Consider the following 22,627-nt stretch of genomic DNA (forward strand, 5'->3'; position numbering starts at 1 on the left):
CCCCATCTCCAGCCCCCCCAGAGCCCCCCCTGAGCCTCCCCCGTGCCCACCCTGGCCGGCCTCGCTGCAGTCCACGGTGAAGTAGGTGGGCTCGTGGGCCTTGAGCCCCGTCTTGGCCACGCCGGGTCCGTAAACCTTCACCTTGTGGGGGTGGCTGCCGGCCCCCCACCCCCCACCTGCAACGGGGATGGGTGTCAGCGGGACCACCGGGGACGGGGGACCCCCCCAAACCCGGGTTTGGGACCCCCCCCGGGGAGATGGGACCCCCCCAAACCCGGGTTTGGGACCCCCTCAGGGAGATGGGACCCCCTAAATATGGGTTTGGGATCCCCCCGGGGAGATGGGACCCCCTAAACACGGGTTTGGGACCCCCTCAGGGAGATGGGACCCCCTAAATATGGGTTTGGGATCCCCCCGGGGAGATGGGACCCCCTAAACATGGGTTTGGGACCCCCTCAGGGAGATGGGACCCCCTAAATATGGGTTTGGGATCCCCCCGGGGAGATGGGACCCCCTAAATATGGGTTTGGGACCCCCCCCGGGGAGATGGGACCCCTTAAACACGGGTTTGGGATCCCCCCGGGGAGATGGGACACCCTAAACATGGGTTTGGGACCCCCCCGGGGAGATGGGACCCCCTAAACCCGGGTTTGGGATCCCCCCGGGGAGATGGGACACCCTAAACATGGGTTTGGGACCCCTCAGGGCAGGTGGGACCCTCTAAACCTGGGTTTGGGACGCCCTTGGGCAGGTGGGACCCCCCAAACACAGGTTTGGGACCCTCCCCAGGTAGGTGGGATCCCCTAAACACAGATTTGGGACCCCCCTGGAAAGGTGGGACCCCCTAAACCTGGGTTTGGGACCGCCCTGGGCAGGTGGGACCTCCTAAACCCAGGTTTGGGACCCTTCCCAGGCAGGTGAGACTCCCTAAACCTGGGTTTGGGACCCCCTTGGGCAGGTGGGACCCCCCTAAACCCAGGTTTGGGACCCCTCAAAACCAGGTTTGGGACCCCCCCCCGGGGAGATGGGACCCCCCAAATCCAGGTCTGGGACCCCCCCCCGGGCAGGTGGGATGCCCTAAATCTGGGTTTGGGACCCTCCCAAGGCAGGTGGGACCCCCTAAACTTGGGTTTGGAAACCCCTTGGAAAAATGGGACCCCCTAAATCTGGGTTCAGGATCCCCTTGGGCAGGTGGGACCCCCCAAACCTGGGTTCAGGACCCCCCAGACACAGGTTTGGGACCCCCCCATCCCCATTTTTGGGGTCCCCTCTCACCCTGAAGGGGCTCTGGGGGATGTTGACCTTCCCCAGGACCCCCCAATCCCCATTTCTGGGGTCTCTCCTCACCCTGAAGGGGCTCTGGGGGATGGTGACCCCCACAGACCCCCCCATCCCCATTTTTGGGGTCCCCTCTCACCCTGAAGGGGCTCTGGGGGATGTTGACCCCCCCCCAGGACACCATGGCCGTGTGTTTGATGGGTTTTTTTGGGGTGTAGGAGCAGCTGAAGGTCCCGTTCCCGTTGTCCTTCACCGACACGTCCACGGGGTTCCCCTCCGAGTCCTGGGGGGGGAAAAAGGGGGGTCAGGACCCCCCAAAACCCGCCCTGAGACCCCCCCAAATCCACCCACACCCCGCTGGGACTCCAAATTCCCCCCCATGGCCCCTCAGCCCCCCACCAAGGGGGTCCCAAATCCTCCTGGTGTCGCCCCAAAATCGCCTCAGATCCCACCTGGAATGGGGAGGGACCCCTGAAATCCTGTGTAAAGACCCCCCCAAATGTCCCCAAAGAAACCCCAAATCCCCCCCATCCCCCAAATCCCTCCCACAGCCCCTCCAAGTCCCCCCCAGTGCCCCCAAATCCTCCATTCCCTGAACTCTCCCAGAGCCCCTCAAATCCTCATCCCCCAAATCCTCCCACAGACACCCCCAAATCCCACATAGACCCCCCAAATCCCTCTAACAGCTCCCCCAAATCCCTCACAGACCCACCAAATCCTCCACAGCCCCCCCAAATCCACTCCCAGCCCCCCTAAATCCTGCACAGCCCCCCCAAATCCCTCACAGATCCCCCAAATCCACTCCCAGCCCCCCCAAATCCCTCATAGCCCCCCCAAATCCCCCCATAGACCCCCAAATCCCTCCATAGCCCCCCCCAATTCCTCCACAGCCCCCCCAATCCCTCACAGACCCCTCAAATCCCTCACAGACCCCCCAAATCCCTCACAGTCCCCCCAAAATCACCCCACAGCCCCCCTCAAATCCACTCACAGGTCCCCCAAACCCTCCACAGACCCCCTTGAATCCCCCCAAATTACCCCAAAATCACCTCACAGATCCCCCAAATCCACTCCCAGCCCCCCCAAATCCCTCATAGCCCCCCCAAGTCCCCCCAGAGCCCCCCCCAAATCCCATTGGCAGCTCCCCCCAACCCCTCCACAGACTCCCCAAATCCCCCCAAATTACCCCAAAATCACCCCCCAGACCCCCTAAATCCCCTCCCCAGCCCCCCAGAAGCCCCCCCTCACCTGCATCTGCACTTTGAGGGGTCCCTTCCCCCCGTTCTTGGCGTCCACGGTGAACTCGGTGGGTTTGTTCACCGAGACCCCCGACTGCTCCAGCCCCGGCCCGTGGGCCTTCACCTGGGGGGCACGGGGGGGTTCAGGGGTTTGGGGGGGGGGATTTGGGGGCAAAAGGGGGATTTGGGGGCAAAAGGGGGGGAAAAGGGGGGTTTGAGGGGATTTGGGGGGGAAAAAGGGGGATTTGGGGGTGTTGAGGGGGGGATTTGAGGGGAAAAGGGTGGATTTGGGGGCATTTGGGGGGGGGAAAGGGGGGATTTGGGGGGGGTTAGGGAGGATTTGAGGGGAAAAGGGTGGATTTGAGGGGCATTGGGTGGGAAAGGAGGGGATTTGAGGGGCAAAGGGTGGTTTTGGGGGGGAAAAAGGGGGATTTGGGGGGGAAAAAGGGGGATTTGGGGGTGTTGAGGGGGGGATTTGAGGGGAAAAGGGTGGATTTGGGGGGGAAAAAGGGGGATTTGGGGGTGTTGAGGGGGGATTTGAGGGGAAAAGGGTGGATTTGGGGGACATTTGGGGGGAAAAGGGGGGATCTGGGTGTCCCTGGGGGTCTGTGAGTTGTTTGGAGGGTCTGGGGGGGTCCCACCTTCTCCGGGAAGGAGTCTGGGGGTAGGGGGCCATGAAGGGGCTGTGGGGGGGATTTTGGGGTCCCACCTTCTCCGGGAAGGAGTCAGGGGGTGGGGGGCCATGAGGGGGCTGGGGGGGGTCTGTGATGGGGTTTTTGGGGTCCCACCTTCTCCGGGAAGGAGTCGGGGGGCACGGGCCGCACGTCGGCCATGAAGGGGCTGTGATGGGATTTTGGGGGGGTCTCTGATGGGGTTTTTGGGGGGTTTTGGGGTCCCACCTTCTTGGGGAAGGAGTTGGGGGGCGCGGGGCCATGAAGGGGCTGTGGGGGGGATTTGGGGGGTCTGTGGGGGATTGTGGGGGCTGTGGGTGTCTCTGGGGGTCCCACCTTCTCGGGGAAGGAGTCGGGGGGGCGCGGGCCGCACGTCGGCCATGAAGGGGCTGTGGGGGGGGGTTTGGGGGGTCTGTGATGGGGTTTTTGGGGTCCCACCTTCTCGGGGAAGGAGTCGGGGGGCGCGGGCCGCACGTCGGCCATGAAGGGGCTGTGGGGGGGATTTGGGGGGGATTTTGGGGGTTTTTGGGGTCCCACCTTCTCCGGGAAGGAGTCGGGGGGCGCGGGCCGCACGTCGGCCATGAAGGGGCTGCCCCGGATGTCCTCCCCGTCGCAGAGCACGTGCACCGCGTACGGCCCCGGCTCCGTGGGCCAGTAACGCACCGAGCACGAGCCGTCCCCCCCGTCCGAGCACTCGATCCGGGCCTGGGATGGGCCCTCCACTGAGAAACCTGGGAAAGGGAACCACAAATCAGCCTGGGAGCACAAAACACACGGAGAAACCTGCAAAGGGAACCCCAAATCAGCCAGGGAGCACAAAATACACCGAGAAACCTGCAAAGGGAACCCCAAAATCCACCGAGAAACCTGCCAAAGGGAACCCCAGATGAGTCAGGGAGCACAAAATACACGGAGAAAATTGGGAAAGGGAACCCCAAATGAGTCAGGGAACACAAAATACACTGAGAAACCTGGAAAGGGAACCCCAGATGAGTCAGGGAGCACAAAATACACTGAGAAACCTGGAAAGGGAACCCCAAAATCCACCGAGAAACCTGCGAAGGGAACCACAAATCAGCCTGGGAGCACAAAATACACCGAGAAACCTGCAAAGGGAACCCCAGATGAGTCAGGGAGCACAAAATACACGGAGAAAATTGGGAAAGGGAACCCCAAATGAGTCAGGGAGCACAAAATACACAGAGAAATCTGGGAAAGGGAACCCCAAATGAGTCAGGGAGCACAAAATACACTGAGAAATCTGGAAAGGGAACCCCAAATGAGTCAGGGAGCACAAAATGCACTGAGAAACCTGGAAAGGGAACCCCAGATGAGTCAGGGAGCACAAAATACACTGAGAAACCTGGAAAGGGAACCCCAAAATCCACCGAGAAACCTGTGAAGGGAACCACAAATCAGCCTGGGAGCACAAAATACACCGAGAAACCTGCAAAGGGAACCCCAAATCAGCCTGGGAGCACAAAACACACGGAGAAACCTGCAAAGGGAACCCCAAATCAGCCAGGGAGCACAAAACACACAGAGAAACCTGCAAAGGGAACCCCAAAATCCACCGAGAAACCTGCAAAGGGAACCCCAGATGAGTCAGGGAGCACAAAATACACGGAGAAAATTGGGAAAGGGAACCCCAAATGAGTCAGGGAACACAAAATCCACTGAGAAACCTGGGAAAGGGAACCCCAAATGAGTCAGGGAGCACAAAATACACAGAGAAATCTGGAAAGGGAACCCCAAATGAGTCAGGGAGCACAAAATGCACTGAGAAACCTGGAAAGGGAACCCCAGATGAGTCAGGGAGCACAAAATACACGAGAAAATTGGGAAAAGGACACCAAAGTCAGCCTGGAAGCACAAAATCCACTGAGAAATCGGGAAAGGGACCCCAAAATCAGCCTCACTGAGGGTCCCAACATCATCCCTGAGCCTCCTCCCCTCCCCCAGAGGGTCCCAGAGCCCCCCTTTGCCCCCCCGTGCCCCTCACTGAGGATCCCAACATTGTCCCTGAGCCCCCTCCCCTCCCCCAGGGGGTCCCTGTGCCCCCCCGTGCCCCCCCATGCCCCTCACCAAGGGTCCCAACATCATCCTCGAGCCCCCTCCCCTCCCCCAGGGGGTCTCCAGGCCCCCCTGTGCCCCCATGTGCCCCCCCGAGCCCCCCCGTGCCCCTCACCGAGGGTCCCAACATCATCCCTGAGCCCCCTCCCCTCCCCCAGAGCCCCCCCGTGCCCCTCACCGAGGGTCCCAACATTGTCCCCGAGCCCCCTCCCCTCCCCCAGAGTCCCCCCATGCCCCCCCAGAGCCCCCCTGAGTCCCCCCGTGCCCCCCCGTGCCCCTCACCGAGGGTCCCTGTGCCCCCCCTGTGCCCCCCTGTGCCCCTCACCGAGGGTCCCGACGTCGTCCCCGATGGCCTCCACCATGAAATCGGCCGATTTCCCGGCGACCCCCCCCTGCAGCCCCGGCCCCCAGGCCCGGACCCGGGGGGAGCCGCCCTCGGGGGACACCTTCACCTCGAACGGGCTGGGGGGCACAGGGGGGGTCAGGGCAGGGACCCCCAAACCGCCCCGGCACCCAGGGCAGGGGGGACAGGGGGGTGCTGAGCCCTCCCCAGAGCCCCCCAGCGCCACCCAGTGACCACCAGTGAGGCCCAGTCCTCCCCAGAGCCCCCCAGTGCCACCCAGTGCCACCCAGTGACCACCAGTGACCACCAGTCCTCCCCAGAGCCCCCCCAGTGCCACCCAGTGACCACCAGTGACCACCAGTGCAGCCCAGTGACCCCCAGAGCCCCTCAGTGCCACCCAGTGACCACCAGTGACCACCAGTCCTCCTCAGGGCCCCCCAGTGCCCCCCAGTGACCCCCAGTCCTCCTCAGAGCCCCTCAGTGCCACCCAGTGACCCCCAGTGACCCCCAGTCCTCCTCAGGGCCCCCCAGTGCCCCCCAGTGACCCCCAGTCCTCCTCAGAGCCCCTCAGTGCCACCCAGTGCCCCCCAGTGACCCCCAGTCCTCCTCAGGGCCCCCCAGTGCCACCCAGTGACCACCAGTGACCACCAGTGCGGCCCAGTGACCCCCAGAGCCCCTCAGTGCCACCCAGTGACCACCAGTGCCCCCCAGTCCTCCTCAGGGCCCCCCCAGTGCCCACCAGTGCCCACCAGTGCAGCCCAGTCCCTCCCAGTGCCTCCTGGGCCTTCCCAGAGGCCCCAGTCCAGCCCCGTGTCCCCCAGGGCTGCCCAGTTCCTCCCAGTAACACCTGGTCTCTCCCAGTACCTCTCAGTGCTGCCCAGTCCCTCCCAGTAAGACCAGTCCATCCCAGTTCTCCTCAGTGCCCTCCAGTGCCTCCCAGTGCCCCCCAGCGCTGCCCAGCCCCTCCCAGTGCCTCCAATGCCCCTCCCAGTGCTCCCAGCATCCCTCCCAGTGCCCCAGTATCCCTCCCAGTCCCTCCCAGTGCCCCCAGTATCCCTCCCAGTCCCTTCCAGTGTCCCTCCCAGTCCCTCCCAGTGTCCCTCCCAGTCCCTCCCAGTGCCCCCCAGTGCCCCCAGCCCCTCACCTGCGGGGGATGTGCTGCCCCCCCAGGTCACTGTCACCGTGTAGGTCCCTCCCAGTCCCCCCAGTGTCTCTCCCAGTCCCTCCCAGTGCCCCCAGTGTCTCTCCCAGTCCCTCCCAGTGCCCCCCAGTGCCCCCATTCCCTCACCTGCGGGGGATGTGCTGGCCCCCCCAGGTCACTGTCACCGTGTAGGTCCCTCCCAGTCCCTCCCAGTCCCTCCCAGTGCCCCCCAGTGCCCCCATTCCCTCACCTGCGGGGGATGTGTTGGCCCCCCCAGGTCACTGTCACCGTGTAGGTCCCTCCCAGTGCCCCCCAGTCCCTCCCAGTCCCTCCCAGTGCCCCCCAGTGCCCCCCAGTGCCCCCATTCCCTCACCTGCGGGGGATGTGCTGGCCCCCCCAGGTCACTGTCACCGTGTAGGTCCCGGGCACGGTGGGGAAATACTCGAACCCGAAGGTGCCGTCCCCGAGGTCCTTCTGCTTCACGGCCTCGGGGCCCTCTGGGGGTGGGGAGGGGACGGGGGGGGTCAGAGGGGGGGCCCCAAAAACTGGGAACAACCCCAGGGACACCCCCCCGAAAAACCAGGACACCCCCAAAAAACGGGACACCCCCCAAAAACCGGCAACAAGCCCCCATCCTGCCAAAACGGGGAACAAACCCCCCCCAAAATCAGGACACCCCCAGGGACAACCCCTCCCAAAAAATCAGGACACCCCCAGGGATACCCCCCCAAACCGGGAACAGCCCCCCCCAAAACTGGGACCTGCCCCAGGGACCCCCACAAAACACCAGGAGCCCCAAAGCCCCCCAAACCCCCTCAATTCTCCCCCAAACCCCCTCAATTCCCCCCCAAACCCCCTCAGACCCCCCCCAAACCCCCTCAATTCACCCCCAAACCCCCTCAATTCCTCCCCAAATCCCCTCAGACCCCCCAAAAAGAGGAGGGACCCTCCCCCAGGGACCCCAGAACCCCACGAGACAAGGCAAGAATCATCCCCAATCCCCTTGAGGCGCTCCCAATCCCCCAAAACCCCCTCGATTCCCCCCCAAACTCCCTCAGACCCCCTGAAACCCCTCAATTCCCCCCAAACCCCCTCAATTCCCCCCCAAACCCCCTCAATTCCCCCCCAAACCCCCTCAGACCCCCCAGAACCCCCTCAATTCCCACCCAGAACCCCAAAAACAGGAGGGACCCTCCCCCAGGGACCCCAGAACCCCACAAGACGGAGGTGAAGGGTCGCCCCTAATCCCCTTGAGGTGCTCCCAATCCCCCCAGAACCCCCTCGATTCCCACCCAGACCCCCTTCAGACCCCCCAGAACCCCCTCAGACCCCCCAGAACCCCCTTGATTCCCACCCAGAACCCCCTCAGACCCCCCAGAACCCCCTCAATTCCCACCCAGAACCCCCTCAGACCCCCCAGAACCCCCTCGATTCCCACCCAGAACCCCCTCAGACCCCCCAGAAGCCCCTCAATTCCCCCCCAAACCCCCTCAGACCCCCAGAACCCCCTCAATTCCCCCCCAAACCCCCTCGGACCCCAAAGAACCCCCTCAATTCCCACCCAGAAGCCCCTCGATTCCCACCCAGACCCCCTCAGACCCCCCAGACCCCCCTTCAGACCCCCAGAACCCCCTCGATTCCCACCCAGACCCCCTCAGACCCCCCTGAACCCCCTCAATTCTCACCCAAACCCCCCCAGACCCTCCAGAAGCCCCTCAATTCCCCCCCAAACCCCCTCAGACCCCCCCGAAGCCCCTCCATTCCCCCCCAGAAGGCCCCAGAGCCCTCCAAAGCCCCCCAAAGCTCCCCCCCGGACTCACTGGGGCCCTTGACGGTGACCTTGAGGTCCCCGCTGCCGGCGCCCTTGGTGAACACCTTGAACTCGGCGGGTTCATGGACGCGCAGCCCCTTGGGCTGCAGCCCCCGGCCCACGGCCCGGCACGCCCCGGGGTTGCAGGCTGGGGGGGCAAACGGGGGCTCAGGGGGGTCCCCAAGGCTGGAGACCCCCAAAAACGACCCCCCACCCCGGGGGGATCCCTGTGTCCCCGGGGGGGTTCCCCATGTCCCCGGGGGGGGATCCCCGTGTCCCCAGGGGGGGATTCCCGTGTCCCCAGGGGGGGGATTCCCGTGTCCCCAAGGGGGGGGATTCCCGTGTCCCCAGGGGGGATTCCCGTGTCCCCAGGGGGGGGATTCCCGTGTCCCCTGGGGGGGGGAATCCCGTGTCCCCGGGAGGGGGATTCCTGTGTCCCCAGGGGGGGATTCCCGTGTCCCCGGGGGGGGGGGATTCCCGTGTCCCCAAGGGGGGATTCCCGTGTCCCCAAGGGGGGGGATCCCCGTGTCCCCAAGGGGGGGGATTCCCGTGTCCCCAGGGAGGATTCCCGTGTCCCCAGGGGGGATTCCCGTGTCCCGAGGGGGGTTCCTGTGTCCCCTGGGGGGGGGATCCCGTGTCCCCGGGAGGGGGATTCCTGTGTCCCCAGGGGGGGATCCCGTGTCCCCGGGGGGGATTCCCGTGTCCCCACGGGGGGATTCCCGTGTCCCCAGGGGGGGGATTCCCGTGTCCCCGGGGGGGATTCCCGTGTCCCCCGGGGGGATCCCCGTGTCCCGAGGGGGGTTCCTGTGTCCCCAGGGGGGGGGATTCCCGTGTCCCCAGGGGGGGATTCCCGTGTCCCCAGGGGGGGATTCCCATGTCCCCGGGGGGGGATTCCCGTGTCCCGAGGGGGGTTCCTGTGTCCCCTGGGGGGGGGATCCCGTGTCCCCGGGAGGGGGATTCCTGTGTCCCCAGGGGGGGATTCCTGTGTCCCCGGGGGGGATTCCCGTGTCCCCACGGGGGGATTCCCGTGTCCCCAGGGGGGGGGATTCCCGTGTCCCCAAGGGGGGATTCCCGTGTCCCCAGGGGGGGGATCCCCGTGTCCCCGGGGGCACCCCGAGGGTGGGGGATGCAGGGACAGGAGTGGGATTGGGGGGGAGGAGAGGGGGGACGTGGGAGTCTGGGGGACCCCCGAGGAGCCAGGGGACCCCCAGACCCATATTAGGGCAGGTGCTGTGGGGAGAGGGTCTGGGAAGGATCCGGGGGACCCCCAGACCCATATTAGGGCAGGTGATATGGGGAGAGGGTCTGGGAAGGACTGGGGGACCCCCAGACCCATTTTGAGAAACATAGTGGAGGGAGAGGGTCCAGGAAGGATGGGGGGGACCCCAGACCCATTTTGGGGCGGGTGATATGGGGAGAGGGTCCAGGAAGGACTGGGGGACCCCCAGACCCATTTTGGGGCAGGTGATATGGGGAGAGGGTCTGGGAAGGACTGAGGGACCCCCAGACCCACTTTGAGGAACACAGTGGGGGGAGAGGGTCCAGGAAGGATCCGGGGGACCCCCGAGGACCCAGGAGGACCCCTGACCCACACTGGGGCACACAGTGCGGGGAGAGGGTCCAGGAAGGACCTGAGGGACCCCCAGACCCACATGAGGCTGTGGGGAGGGTCCAGGAAGGACCTGGGGGACCCCCAGCCCCACTTTGGGGCAGGTGCTTCAGGGAGGAACCCCAAAGGGCACAGTGGGGATTTGGGGGGGTCAGGAGGGACCCAGAGGGGTCTGGGGCACCCCAAAGGGTTCTGTGGGGGTTTGGGGGGTCAGGAGGGACCCAGAGGGGTCTGTGAGGGTTTGGGGGGGTCAGGAGGGGTCCAGGACACCCCAAAGGGCTCTGTAGGGATCAGGGTAGGTCAGGAGGGGTCCAGGACACCCCAAAGGGCTCTGTAGGGGTTTGAGGGGGTCAGGAGGGACCCAGAGGGGTCTGTGGGGATTTGGGGGGGTCAGGAGGGACCCAGAGGGGTCTGTGAGGGTTTGGGGGGGTCAGGAGGGGTCCAGGACACCCCAAAGGGCTCTGTAGGGATCAGGGTAGGTCAGGAGGGGTCCAGGACACCCCAAAGGGCTCTGTAGGGGTTTGGGGGGGTCAGGAGGGACCCAAGAGGGTCCAGGACACCCCAAAGGGCTCCATAGGGATTTGGGTAGGTCAGGAGGGGTCCAGGACACCCCAAAGGGCTCTGTAGGGATCGGGGTGGGTCAGGAGGGGTCCAGGACACCCCAAAGGGCTCCGTAGGGATCTGGGTGGGTCAGGAGGGGTCAGGGGTCCGGGAGCACCCCCCGCCCCCCCGTACCGTAGGTGGGTGACCCGCGAGGCCCCGGTCGGCGCTTCCCGGACAGACAGACAGACCAGGACAGGTGGAGAGAGACAGAGCAGAGTCATGGGGGGCTTGAGACCCCCCCCCAGCAGCGACAGCCCCCCCGTTCAGCGAGAGACCCCCCCCAACAAGGGCCTGGGGGGGGCAGAAGCACAGAGACCCCCCGAGCGGGGATGGACAGAGACCCCCAGAGACCCCCATGTGTGGGGAGGGGGGCAGAGAGCCCGAGGTGAGGTGGGACAGAGGTCCCTGAGCTGGGAAGGACAGAGACCCCCAAACCAGGGGGGTTGGAGGGCAGAGACCCTCAAGCTGGGAAGGACAGAGACCCCCAAACCAGGGGGGTTGGAGGGCAGAGACCCCCGAGCTGGGGGGTTGGAGGGCAGAGACCCTCAAGCTGGGAAGGACAGAGACCCCCAAACCAGGGGGGTTGGAGGGCAGAGATCCCCAAGTTGGGGGGGCTGGAGGACAGAGACCCTCAAGCTGGGAAGGACAGAGACCCCTGAATTGGGGTGGCTGGAGAACAGAGACCCCCAAACCAGGGGGGTTGGAGGGCAGAGACCCTCAAGCTGGGAAGGACAGAGACCCCCAAACCAGGGGGGTTGGAGGACAGAGACCCCCGAGTTGGGGGGGTTGGAGGACAGAGACCCCCGAGCTGGGGGTGGGGGCTCACCCTGCCCCACAGTGACGTTGAAGGGGCTCTTGGGGATGGGGACCCCCCCGAAGGTGACGTTCACGGTGTGGGGGCCCTCGCTCTGGGGTCTGTAGGTGCAGCGCCAGGTCCCGTCCCCGCGATCCTCCAGCGTCGGCTCCACCGCCCCGCGGCGCCCGCCGGGGTCCGTGATGGAGACCCCCACCTCACCCGGGCCTGCGCCTGCAAAACAGCGTCAGGGGGGGCTGCAGACCCCCCCAGAGGGGCAGAGACCCCCCCCGAGGGGGATGGACCCACCCCCATTCACTCTGACCCAAATTGAGCCCCCAAATCCCCTCAACAGTGGGGTCCATGATGGAGACCCCCACCCCACCCGGGTCTGTGATGGAGACCCCCACCTCACCCGGGCCTGCGCCTGTGCCACAGTGTCAGGGGGGGCTGCAGACCCTCCCCAGAGGGGCAGAGACCCCCCCCAAGGGGGATGGACTCACCCCCATTCACTCTGACCCAATGTTGAGCCCCCAAATCCCCCCCCCACGCTGGGGTCCATGATGGAGACCCCCACCCCACCTGGGTCCGTGATGGAGACCCCCACCTCACCCGGGCCTACACCTGTACCACAGCATCAGGGGGGGCTGAAGACCCCCCCCAGAGGGGCAGAGAACCCCCCACCCGGCCCTGACCCAACGCTGGACCCCCAAACCCCCAGGTATGACACCCTCCAGCCTTCCCTTGACACCCCAGAGCCCTCCAGTAAAACCCAGAGACCCCCAAACTCTCAGGGTCTGGTTCCCTCCAGTCCTAGCTTGACCCCTCAAAGCCCCCCAAGCCCCCCAGAGCCCCCCCCGAGCCGCTCACCGGCAGTGAAGATGTCGAAGTAGGTGCTCTTGTTGGCCACGACGCCCGTGGGCTCGATGCCGGGGCCCTGGGCCGACACCCGCCCGGTGTCGCCGGCCGCCCGCCCCACCTGCACCTCGAAGGGGCTCTTGGCGATGTGCTGCCCCGCAAACAGCACCGTCACCTGGGCAGGGGGGCAAGGAATTGGGGGGTGGGATCAGGAGGGGGGCACAGACCCCACAGAGCCCCCCAGAGAACCCTCACGGCCCCACACAGTGTCCTCGCAGAAAGTGCCCAGACCCACAAATGGCACCATCACCTGGGGAGGGGGGCAAGGAATTGGGGGGTGGGATCAGGAGGGGGGCACAGACCCCACAGAGCCCCCCAGAGACTCCTCCCCAGAGCCTCCGCACACAGCCCCACACAGAACGTCCCCACACAGCCCTCCAAAGCCTCCTCACAACCCCACACAGACCCCACAGAACGTCCCCACACAGCCCTCCAAAGCCTCCTCACAACCCCACACAGCCCCCACAAAATGTCCCCACACAGCCCTCCAAAGCCTCCTCACACAGCCCCACACAGACCCCACAGAATGTCCTCACACACTCCCCACACAGCCTCACACAAAATGTCCCCACACAGCCCTCCAAAGCCTCCTCACAACCCCACACAGCCCCACACAAAATGTCCCCACACAACCCCACACAGAATGTCCCCACACAGCCCTCCAAAGCCTCCTCACAACCCCACACAGACCCCACAAAATGTCCCCACACAGCCCTCCAAAGCCTCCTCACAACCCCACACAGACCCCACAGAATGTCCCCACACAGCCCTCCAAAGCCTCCTCACACAGCCCCACACAGACCCCACAGAATGTCCTCACACACTCCCCACACAGCCTCACACAAAATCTCCCCACACAGCCCTCCAAAGCCTCCTCACAACCCCACACAGCCCCCACAAAATGTCCCCACACATTCTCCACACAAAACCTCTTCACGTGGCCCCACACGAAATGTCCCCACAGCCCCCCAGAGCCTCCTCACACAACCCCACACAAAATGTCCTCACACAGCCCCTTACAGACCCCCACAGCCCCTCACAAATTGTCCTCACACAGCCCTCAAAAAACCCCCTCCACACAACCCTACACAGCCCCCACAAAATGTCCCCACACAGTCCCCCAGAGCCTCCTCACACAGCCCCACACAAAATGTCCTCACATGGCCCCACAAAACCCCCTCACACAGCCCCACACAAAATGCCCCCACAAAACGTCCTCACGCAGCCCCACACAAAATGTCCCCACAAAACATCCTCACACAGCCCCACACAAAATGTCCTCATAAAACCCTCTCATGCAGCTCCACAAAATTCCCTCACATGGCCCCACACAAAATGTCCCCACAAAACCCCCTCGCACAGCCCCACACAAAATGTCCTCATAAAACCCCCTCACACAGACCCACACAAAATGTCCCCACAAAACGTCCTCATGCAGCCCCACACAAAATGTCCCCACAAAACCCCCTCACGCAGCCCCACACAAAATGTCCTCATAAAACCCCCTCACACAGACCCACACAAAATGGCCCCACACAGCCCCCCAGAGCCTCCTCACTCAACCCCACACAGCCCCACACAAAACCCCCTCACACAGCCCCACACAAAATGTCCTCACACAGCCCCTTACAGACCCCCACAGCCCCCACAAAATCTCCTCACACAACCCCACACAGCCCTCCAGAGCCTCCTCACGCAGCCCCACACAAAATGTCCCCACAAAACGTCCTCACGCAGCCCCACACAAAATGTCCCCATAAAACCCCCTCGCACAGACCCACACAGAATGTCCCCACAAAATCCCCCCACACAGCCCCACACAAAATGTCCCCATAAAACCCCCTCACGCAGCCCCACACAAAATGTCCCCACAAAACCCCCTCGCACAGACCCACACAAAATGTCCCCACAAAACCCCCTCGCACAGACCCACACAAAATGTCCCCACAAAACCCCCTCGCACAGCCCCACACAAAATGTCCCCACAAAACGTCCTCATGCAGCCCCACACAAAATGTCCCCACAAAACATCCTCACACAGCCCCACACAAAATGTCCCCACAAAACCCCCTCGCACAGACCCACACAAAATGTCCCCACAAAACCCCCTCGCACAGACCCACACAAAATGTCCCCACAAAACGTCCTCACACAGCCCCACACAAAATGTCCCCACAAAACCCCCCCACACAGCCCCACACAAAATGTCCCCATAAAACCCCCTCGCACAGCCTCACATAAAATGTCCCCACAAAACCCCCTCACACAGCCCCACACAAAATGTCCCCACAAAACCCCCTCACACAGCCTCACATAAAATGTCCCCACAAAACCCCCTCGCACAGACCCACACAAAATGTCCCCACAAAACCCTCTCACGCAGCTCCACAAAACCCCCTCACGCGGCCCCACACAACATGTCCCCCCACAAAATGTCCCCCCACAGCCCCCCATCCAAAAAGCCCCAAGACCCCCCCAAACACCTCCCTGTCCCTCCCAGTCCCCCCAAGCCCCCCCCAGACCCCACCTTGTGCGTGCCGGTGACTTTGGGGACGTAGGACACGGAGAAGGTCCTGTTCTTGTCGTTGTTGGCCACCACCTTAGCCTGGGGGGCACAGGGTGGGGGGGGGAGATGTGAGACCCCCTCGGGGGGACCCGAACGTCCTGTGGCCCCCCCCAGAGACCCCCCAAACCCCCAGGGACCCACCCCGAGACCTGAAACCCCGTCCCGGCCCAGAGACCCCCAGCCCTGAACCAAGGACAGAGACGTTCCCGTTCACCCCAAACACCCATTCATGGCCCTCCAGCCCCCCAGAGCCCCCCAAACTGCCTAGAGACCAAGCCCCAGAGCCCCCCAAAATGCCTAGAGACCGACCCCCAGAGCCGCCCAAAGCCCCCCAAAATGCCTGGAGATTGACCCCCATCCCTAAACTCCATCCCAGCTCAGAGACCCCCAGCCCTGAACCAACGACAGAGATGTTCCTCTTCACCCATCCATGGCCACCCAGCCCCCCAGAGCCCCCCAAACTGTCTGGAGATCCATCTCCAGCCCCCCAGAGCCCCCCAAAATACCTAGAGACCGACCCCCAACCCACCAGAGCCCCCCAAAGAGCCTAGAGATTGACCCCCAGCCCCCCAAACTGCCTAGAGACCGACCCCCAGCCCCCCCAGAGCCCCCCAAAATGCCTGGAGATTGACCCCCAGCCCCCCAGAGCCCCCCAACCTGCCTGGAGACTGACCCCCAGCCCCCCAGAGCCCCCCAAACCACTTAAGAGACTGACCCCCAGCCCCCCAAACCACCCAGAGATTGACCCCCAGCCCCCCAAAGCCCCCCGAAATGCCTAGAGACCGACCCCCAGCCCCCCAAACCACCCAGAGACCCACCCCCACCCCCAAACCCCGCACCAGCTCAGAGCCCCCCAGCCCTGAACCCACTACAGGGACGTTCCTGTCACCCCCAGTCCCCCTTCCCCAGCTCCCCCCCAGCTCCCCCAGCCCCCCGAGCCCCCCGAAGCCCCCCGAAGCCCCCCCTCACCTCCTCTCGGTGCCCGGCGGGGTCCTCCACGTAGACCAGCACGTCCCCCTGCCCCGCGCTGATGGTCTCCACCGTGAACTCGGCCCGTTGCTTCACCATGTTCCCGGTGGGCTCGATCCCTGCGGGACCCCCAGTCAGCCCCCTGCCCCGCCACGGGGGTCCCAGAGCCACCACAGGGGTCTTGCACCCACCCTGGGGGTCCCAGATGCACCCAAGGGTCCCACACCCACCACGGGGGTCCCGCACCCTCTATGGGGGTCTCAGATGCACCCTGGGGGTCCCACACCCACCACGGGGGTCCCGCACCCTCTATGGGGGTCTCAGATGCACCCTGGGGGTCCCACACCCACCACGGGGGTCCCACACCCACCACGGGGGTCCCGCACCCTCTATGGGGGTCTCAGATGCACCCAAGGGTTCCACACCCACCCTGGGGGTCCCAGAGCCACCACAGGGGTCCCGCACCCTCTATGGGGGTCTCAGATGCACCCTGGGGGTCCCACACCCAGCACGGGGGTCCCAGAGCCACCAAAGGGTCACCGTGCTCCCGGTGGGACTGCTGGACCCCCAGTCAGCCCCCTGCCCCTCTATGGGGGTCCCAGAGCCACCACGGGGGTCCTGCACCCACCACGGGGGTCCGAGATGCACCCAAGGGTCCCACACCCACCATGGGGGTCCCAGAGCCACCACGGGGGTCCCGCACCCTCTATGGGGGTCTCAGATGCACCTGAGGGTTCCACACCCACCACGGGGGTCCCAGAGCCACCACGGGGGTCCCGTACCCTCTATGGGGGTCTCAGATGCACCCTGGGGGTCCCACACCCACCACGGGGGTCCCAGAGCCACCACGGGGGTCCTGCACCCTCTATGGGGGTCTCAGATGCACCCAAGGGTTCCACACCCACCCCAGGGGTCCCAGAGCCACCAAAGGGTCACCGTGCTCCCAGTGGGACTGCGGGACCCCCAGTCAGCCCCCGGCCCTGCCACGGGCGTCCCAGAGCCACCACGGGGGTCCTGCACCCACCACGGGGGTCTGAGATGCACCCGAGGGTCCCACACCCACCCTGGGGGTCCCACACCCACCACGGGGGTCCCACATTCCCGGTGGGCTCATTCCCTGTGGGACTCCCCTGTCAGCCCCCCCTGCCCACCATGGGGGTCCCAGAGACACCTCAGGGGTCCCCCACACCCACCACAGGGGCCCCTCCACACCTACAAATGAGGCCTCCCCAGATCTATGGGGTGGGGGGCTCCCAGAGCCCCCCAGGATGGGGTGAGGGACCCCAAATCCCCAGGGAACTGCCCCCTCAACACCCCCAAACCAGCACCACCCCACACCTACAAATGAGGCCCTGAGTTCTATGTGGTGGGGGGCACGTGGGCCCCCCAGGATGGGGTAAAGGACCCCAAATCCACAGGGAACCATCCTCACAACACCAAATCCCCAAATCCCAAGGACCCCAAATCCCCAGGGAACTGTCCCCTCAACACCCCCAAATCAGCATCACTCCACACCTACAAATGAGCCCCCCCAGACCTATGGGGTGTGGGGCTCCCAGAGCCCCCCAGGATGGGGTGAGGGACCCCAAATCCCCAGGGAACTGCCCCCCACAAAGCCCCAAAACCACCGTGACCCCCAAGGCCGGGTGGGGCCGGGTGGGGCCGGGGGTCCCGCAGCCCCCCCTCACCTGGGCCGTAGGCTCGGGCCTTCTTGGGGTTGAGTTTGGGGCGCAGGGGGGCCCCCGGCTTGAGCTTGGCCTTGGGGAACTGGGACAGGTACGTCATCACCGAGTGCTCGTCCACGTTGGGGTCCACGATCTCCTCGGGGGTGATCACCTGGGGGGGCACGGGGGGGTCACCAGGGGGGTCACTGGGGTCCCCCTGTGCCCCCAGGCTGGTGGGGGGGGCACTGGGGAGGGCATTGGGGGGTCATTGGGGTCCCCCTGAACCCCCTCAGCCTGGGGGTGATCTCCTGGGGAAGGGGGGGGTCATTGGGGGGTCACCCGGGGGGGCACGAGGGGGCACTGGGGGGTCACTGGGGTCCCCCTGAACCCCCAGGCTGGTGGGGGGGGCACCGGGGAGGGCATTGGGGGGTCACCAGGGGGGTCACTGGGGTCCCTCTGCACCCCCCCAGCCCGGGGGTGATCACATTGAGGAGGGGGGGTCATTGGGGGGTCATCAGGCCAGTCATTGGGGGGGCACCAGAGGGGTCACTGGGGTCTCCCTGAACCCCCCCAGCCTGGGGGTGATCACGTTGTGGGGGGTCATTTGGGGGTCACCAGGGGGGTCATTGGGGTCCCCCTGCGCCCTCCCAGCCTGGGGGAGGGGGAAGGGATGGGGTGTCCCCAGGGGGTCACTGGGGGGGTTTATGGAGAGGGGTCACCAGGGGGTCACTGCAGGGTCACGGGGGGGTCATTGGGGGATCTCCAGGGGGTCACCAGGGGAGTCATTGGGGTCCCTCAGGGCCCCCCCAGCCTGGGGGTGATCACATTGGGGGGGGTCTTTGGGGGTCACCAGGGGAGTCATTGGGGTCCCCCTGTACCCCCCCAGCCTGGGGGTGATCCCGTTGTGGGGGGGTCACTGGGGGGTCACTGGGGGTCTCACCTGGGGGATGCCCAGCCACTCGTCCGCCTGCTGCATCGCCTCCCGCGCGTTGTCCACGGGCCTGCTCGGGTCCCACGAGTCCCAGTCGGGGCACAGCCCTGGGGGGGTGGCACCGGTCACCCCCGGGCCCCTCGGGTCCCCCCCGTGCCACCAACGCCACCCCAAACTGTCCCCGAGCACATCAGGGTGACCCAAAGCACCCACAGAGACCCCCCAATGTCCTTGTGGCCCCCTAAGACCACCCTGCCGTGACCCCACAACCCTCCAGGGCCATCCCTGGTGTCCCCAGGGCCACCTCCATGTCCCCTTCCATCCCAAGGCCATCCCTGGTGTCCCCAGGGCCACCCCCCCCGTCCCCTTCCATCCCAAAGCCATCCCTGTGTCCCCAGGACCATCCCCATGTCCCCTTCCATCCCAGGGTCACCCCAGAGTGTCCCCAGGGCCACCCCCCCGTCCCCTTCCATCCCAAGGCCATCCCTGGTGTCCCCAGGGTCACTCCCTTGTCCCCTTCCATCCCGGGGCCACCCCAGAGTGTCCCTGAGCACCCCCATGTCCCATGTCCCCTTCCATCCTGGGGCCACCCCAGAGTGTCCCTGAGCATCCCCATGTCCCCTTCCATCCTGGGGCCATCCCAGAGTGTCCCTGGTGTCCCCAGGGTCACCCCCACGTCCCCTTCCATCCCAAGGCCATCCCTGTGTCCCCAGGACCATCCCCATGTCCCCTTCCATCCCAGGGTCACCCCAGAGTGTCCCCAGGGTCACCCCCATGTCCCCTTCTATCCCAAAGCCACCCCAGAGTGTCCCTGAGCACCCCCAGAGCCACCTCCCACCCCCCTGTGCACCCCAGGGCCACCTCCCCGTGTCCCCACATGTCCCCAGAGCCACCACCCACACCTTCATGTGCCCCAGAGCCACCTCCCTGTGTCCCCAGGGCCACCTCCCCATGTCCCCAGTGTCCCCAGAGCCACCACCCACACCTTCATGTGCCCCAGGGCCAACTCCTGGTGTCCCCAATGTCCCCAGGGCCACCTCCCTGTGTCCCCACCCCTCCCTGGGGCCACTTCCCCGTGTCCCCGTGTCCTCCCAGTGCCACCACCCACGTCCTCGTGTGCCCCGAGGCCACCTCCCGGTGTCCCCAATGTCCCCAGTGCCCCTCCCAGTGCTCCCAGTGCCCCTCCCAGTGCTCCCAGTGCCCCTCACCGGGGGTACAGCTGTCAACCAGTGCTCCCAGTGCCCCTCCCAGTGCTCCCAGTGCCCCCTCCCAGTGCTCCCAGTGCCCTCACCGGGGGCACAGCTGTCCACCAGTGCTCCCAGTGCCCCCAATGCCCCCTCCCAGTGCTCCCAGTGCCCTCACCGGGGGCACAGCTGTCCACCAGTGCTCCCAGTGCCCTCCCGCTCTGCCAGTCCTTGCTGAAGTTGGTGATGGGGATCTGGGGGAGCCGGTTCTGGATCCAGCCCAGCAGCCTCTGCTTCGGGGTCTGGCGTTTGGCCTCCTCCTCGTCCTCCTCGTCCCACATGGGCATGGAGATGGAGTAGTGCAGGATGAGGGTCCAGATCAGCCCCAGGATCAGCTTCAGGTTCCCATCCACGATGGCTTTGCTGTCTGGGGGGGACAGGGTGGGATTTGGGGTCAGAACGAGGGGATTTGGGGTCAGAACGAGGGGATTTGGGGTCAGAACGAGGGGATTTGGGGTCAGCAGGGGACACCCCACAAGGATGGAAACACCCCACAGGGACAGGGGACACCCTGCAGAGACAGGGACACCCCATAGGGACAGGGACACCCCACAGGGATGCAACACACCAGGGGACACCCTACAGGGACAGGGACACCCCACAGGGACAGGGGACACACCAGGGGATGGGGACACACCAGGGGACACCCTGCAGGGACAGGGACACCCCACAGGGACAAGGGGACATCCCACAGGGATGGGGACACACTGAAGGACACCCTACAGAGACAGGGACACCCCACAAGGATGGGGACACCCCACAGGGGTGTGACACATCAGGGGAACACTCCATAAGGACAGGGGACACCCCATAGGGATGAGGACACCCCACAGGGACAGGGGACACCCCACAGGGATGGGGAGGTGCTGGGGGACACTCCCCAGGGACAGGGACACCCCACAGAGACGGGGTCTCAAGGTGGTTTTGGGGTCTCAGGGCGGGTGTCCTGGTCCCCATCAGTGATTTGGGGGTCTCAGGGTGGTTTTGGGGTCTCAGGGTGGGTGTCCAGGTCCCCATCAGTGATTTTGGGGTCTCAGGGTGGGTGTCCCAGTCCCTATTGAGGTTTTGGGGTGTCAGGGCGGGTCCCCAGCCCCCATCAGTGATTTGGGGGTCTCAGGGTGATTTGGGGGTCTCAGGGTGGGTGTCCCAGTCCCTGTTGGGGTTTTGGGGTGTCAGGGCGGGTGTCCTGGTCCCCATCAGTGATTTGGGGGTCTCAGGGTGGGTGTCCCAGTCCCTGTTGAGGTTTTGGGGTGTCAGGGCGGGTCCCCAGCCCCCATCAGTGATTTGGGGGTCTCAGGGTGATTTGGGGGTCTCAGGGTGGGTGTCCCAGTCCCTGTTGAGGTTTTGGGGTGTCAGGGTGGGTCCCCAGACCCCGTCAGTGGTTTGGGGTGTCAGGGCAGGTGCTGAAGTTCCCACGGGCGGGTTTTGGGGTGTCAGGGCAGGTGCCCCACCCCTACCAGCGGTTTTGGGGTGTCAGGGCGGGGTGCCCCGCCCCTACCAGCGGTTTTGGGGTGTCAGAGCTGGTCCCCAGTTCCCTTTGGTGGTTTTAGGTCTCAGGGTGTGTCCCCAGTTCCCTTTGGTGGTTTCAGGTCTCGGGGCGTGTCCCAAGCTCCCCATCAGCGGTTTTGGGGTCTGGGGGCGTGTCCCCAGTTCCCACTGGCACTTTCGGGGTCCAGGGGCGTGTCCCCAGTTCCCCACCCGTCGTTTTGGGGTGTCAGGGCTGGTCCCCAGTTCCCCACGAGAGGTTTTGGGGTCTGGGGGCGTGTCCCCAGTTCCCACGGGTGCTTTTGGGGTCTGGGGGCGTGTCCCCAGTTCCCACTGGCACTTTCGGGGTCCAGGGGCGTGTCCCCAGTTCCCCACCCGTCGTTTTGGGGTGTCAGGGCTGGTCCCCAGTTCCCCACGAGAGGTTTTGGGGTCTGGGGGCGTGTCCCCAGTTCCCACGGGTGCTTTTGGGGTCTGGGGGCGTGTCCCCAGTTCCCACTGGCACTTTTGGGGTCCAGGGGCGTGTCCCCAGTTCCCACCAGCGGTTTTGGGGTGTCAGGGCTGGTCCCCAGTTCCCCACGAGAGGTTTTGGGGTCTGGGGGTGTGTCCCCAATTCCCTTTGGTGGTTTTGGGTCTCGGGGCGTGTCCCCACTTCCCCACGAGCGGTTTTGGGGTCTGGGGGCGTGTCCCCAGTTCCCCGGAGCGGTTTTGGGGTGTGGGGGCGGTCCCCCCGCCCCCGTTACCCACCATCCCCTCCCCGGGGGGGGCGTGACAGCGGCCCCCGGGCCCCGCCGGGGTTTTGGGGTCTCGGGGCGGGTCCCCCGCCCCCGTTACCCCCCGGGCCCCCATTTTTGGGGGTGTAACGGCGGCCCCCGGTCCCGCCCCGCGGTTTGGGGGGGGGGGTTGGGGGGGTTGGGCGGTGCTGGGGTGGGGGATGGGCCGCGGCCCCACCCCCCGCTCCAGCATTTTTTGGCCATATAAGGGCTCGGGCACCGCCGGGGCCCCGCCCCCACCCCCGCCCCCCAAACCCCCCCACCCTCGAGACCCCCCGGGACCCCCCGGCGCCCCCCGCCCTCGCTGGGACCCCCCGGGACCCCCGAGCCCCCCCCCTGATCCTCCCCCCCCGCAAAGGGCGCCCGCAGGATGCGGGACCCCCCCGCCCCCCCCCGCATTCCTGGGGTGGGAGGGGGCCCCGCCGCCCCCCCGCCTTTGTTGTGGGGCCGCCGGGGGGGGATCGGGGGTCCCAAATCTGGGAGGGGGCCCGGGCAGGGCCCTGCGGGGGGCTCCGATGGGG

At 65.5% G+C, this 22,627-nt stretch overlaps 1 protein-coding gene and 1 long non-coding RNA gene across 3 annotated transcripts in view; both read right to left on the reverse strand.

Moving 5' to 3' along the window:
• Nucleotides 1-50: 50 nt before the first annotated feature.
• Nucleotides 51-22,627, reverse strand: part of LOC127465987 (filamin-A-like) — a gene marked incomplete at its 3' end in the record, with an annotated part of 28,249 nt that continues 5,672 nt past the window's right edge. The window contains 14 exon segments of the mRNA XM_051776511.1: nucleotides 51-176; nucleotides 1,348-1,561; nucleotides 2,527-2,640; nucleotides 3,725-3,918; nucleotides 5,586-5,722; nucleotides 7,118-7,241; nucleotides 8,565-8,702; nucleotides 11,593-11,793; nucleotides 12,430-12,592; nucleotides 15,005-15,082; nucleotides 16,013-16,131; nucleotides 17,701-17,848; nucleotides 18,617-18,714; nucleotides 19,970-20,218. Coding sequence (XP_051632471.1) covers nucleotides 51-176; nucleotides 1,348-1,561; nucleotides 2,527-2,640; nucleotides 3,725-3,918; nucleotides 5,586-5,722; nucleotides 7,118-7,241; nucleotides 8,565-8,702; nucleotides 11,593-11,793; nucleotides 12,430-12,592; nucleotides 15,005-15,082; nucleotides 16,013-16,131; nucleotides 17,701-17,848; nucleotides 18,617-18,714; nucleotides 19,970-20,218 — 2,103 coding nt within the window.
• Nucleotides 4,185-5,111, reverse strand: LOC127465986 (uncharacterized). 2 transcript variants are annotated; one of them, XR_007902509.1, is made up of 4 exons: nucleotides 4,737-5,111; nucleotides 4,635-4,685; nucleotides 4,294-4,499; nucleotides 4,185-4,242 (listed from the first exon to the last, which is right to left on the reverse strand). It is a non-coding gene; the product is annotated as an uncharacterized LOC127465986 (long non-coding RNA). The 2 variants fall into 2 exon arrangements; XR_007902508.1 differs by lacking the exon at nucleotides 4,635-4,685 and having other exon boundaries at nucleotides 4,294-4,583; nucleotides 4,770-5,111.

The sequence above is a fragment of the Manacus candei genome, unplaced genomic scaffold, assembly GCF_025592945.1.
Source record: "Manacus candei isolate 608988 ecotype Guabito, Panama unplaced genomic scaffold, ASM2559294v1 h1tg000554l, whole genome shotgun sequence".
Classification (NCBI taxonomy): domain Eukaryota; kingdom Metazoa; phylum Chordata; class Aves; order Passeriformes; family Pipridae; genus Manacus; species Manacus candei.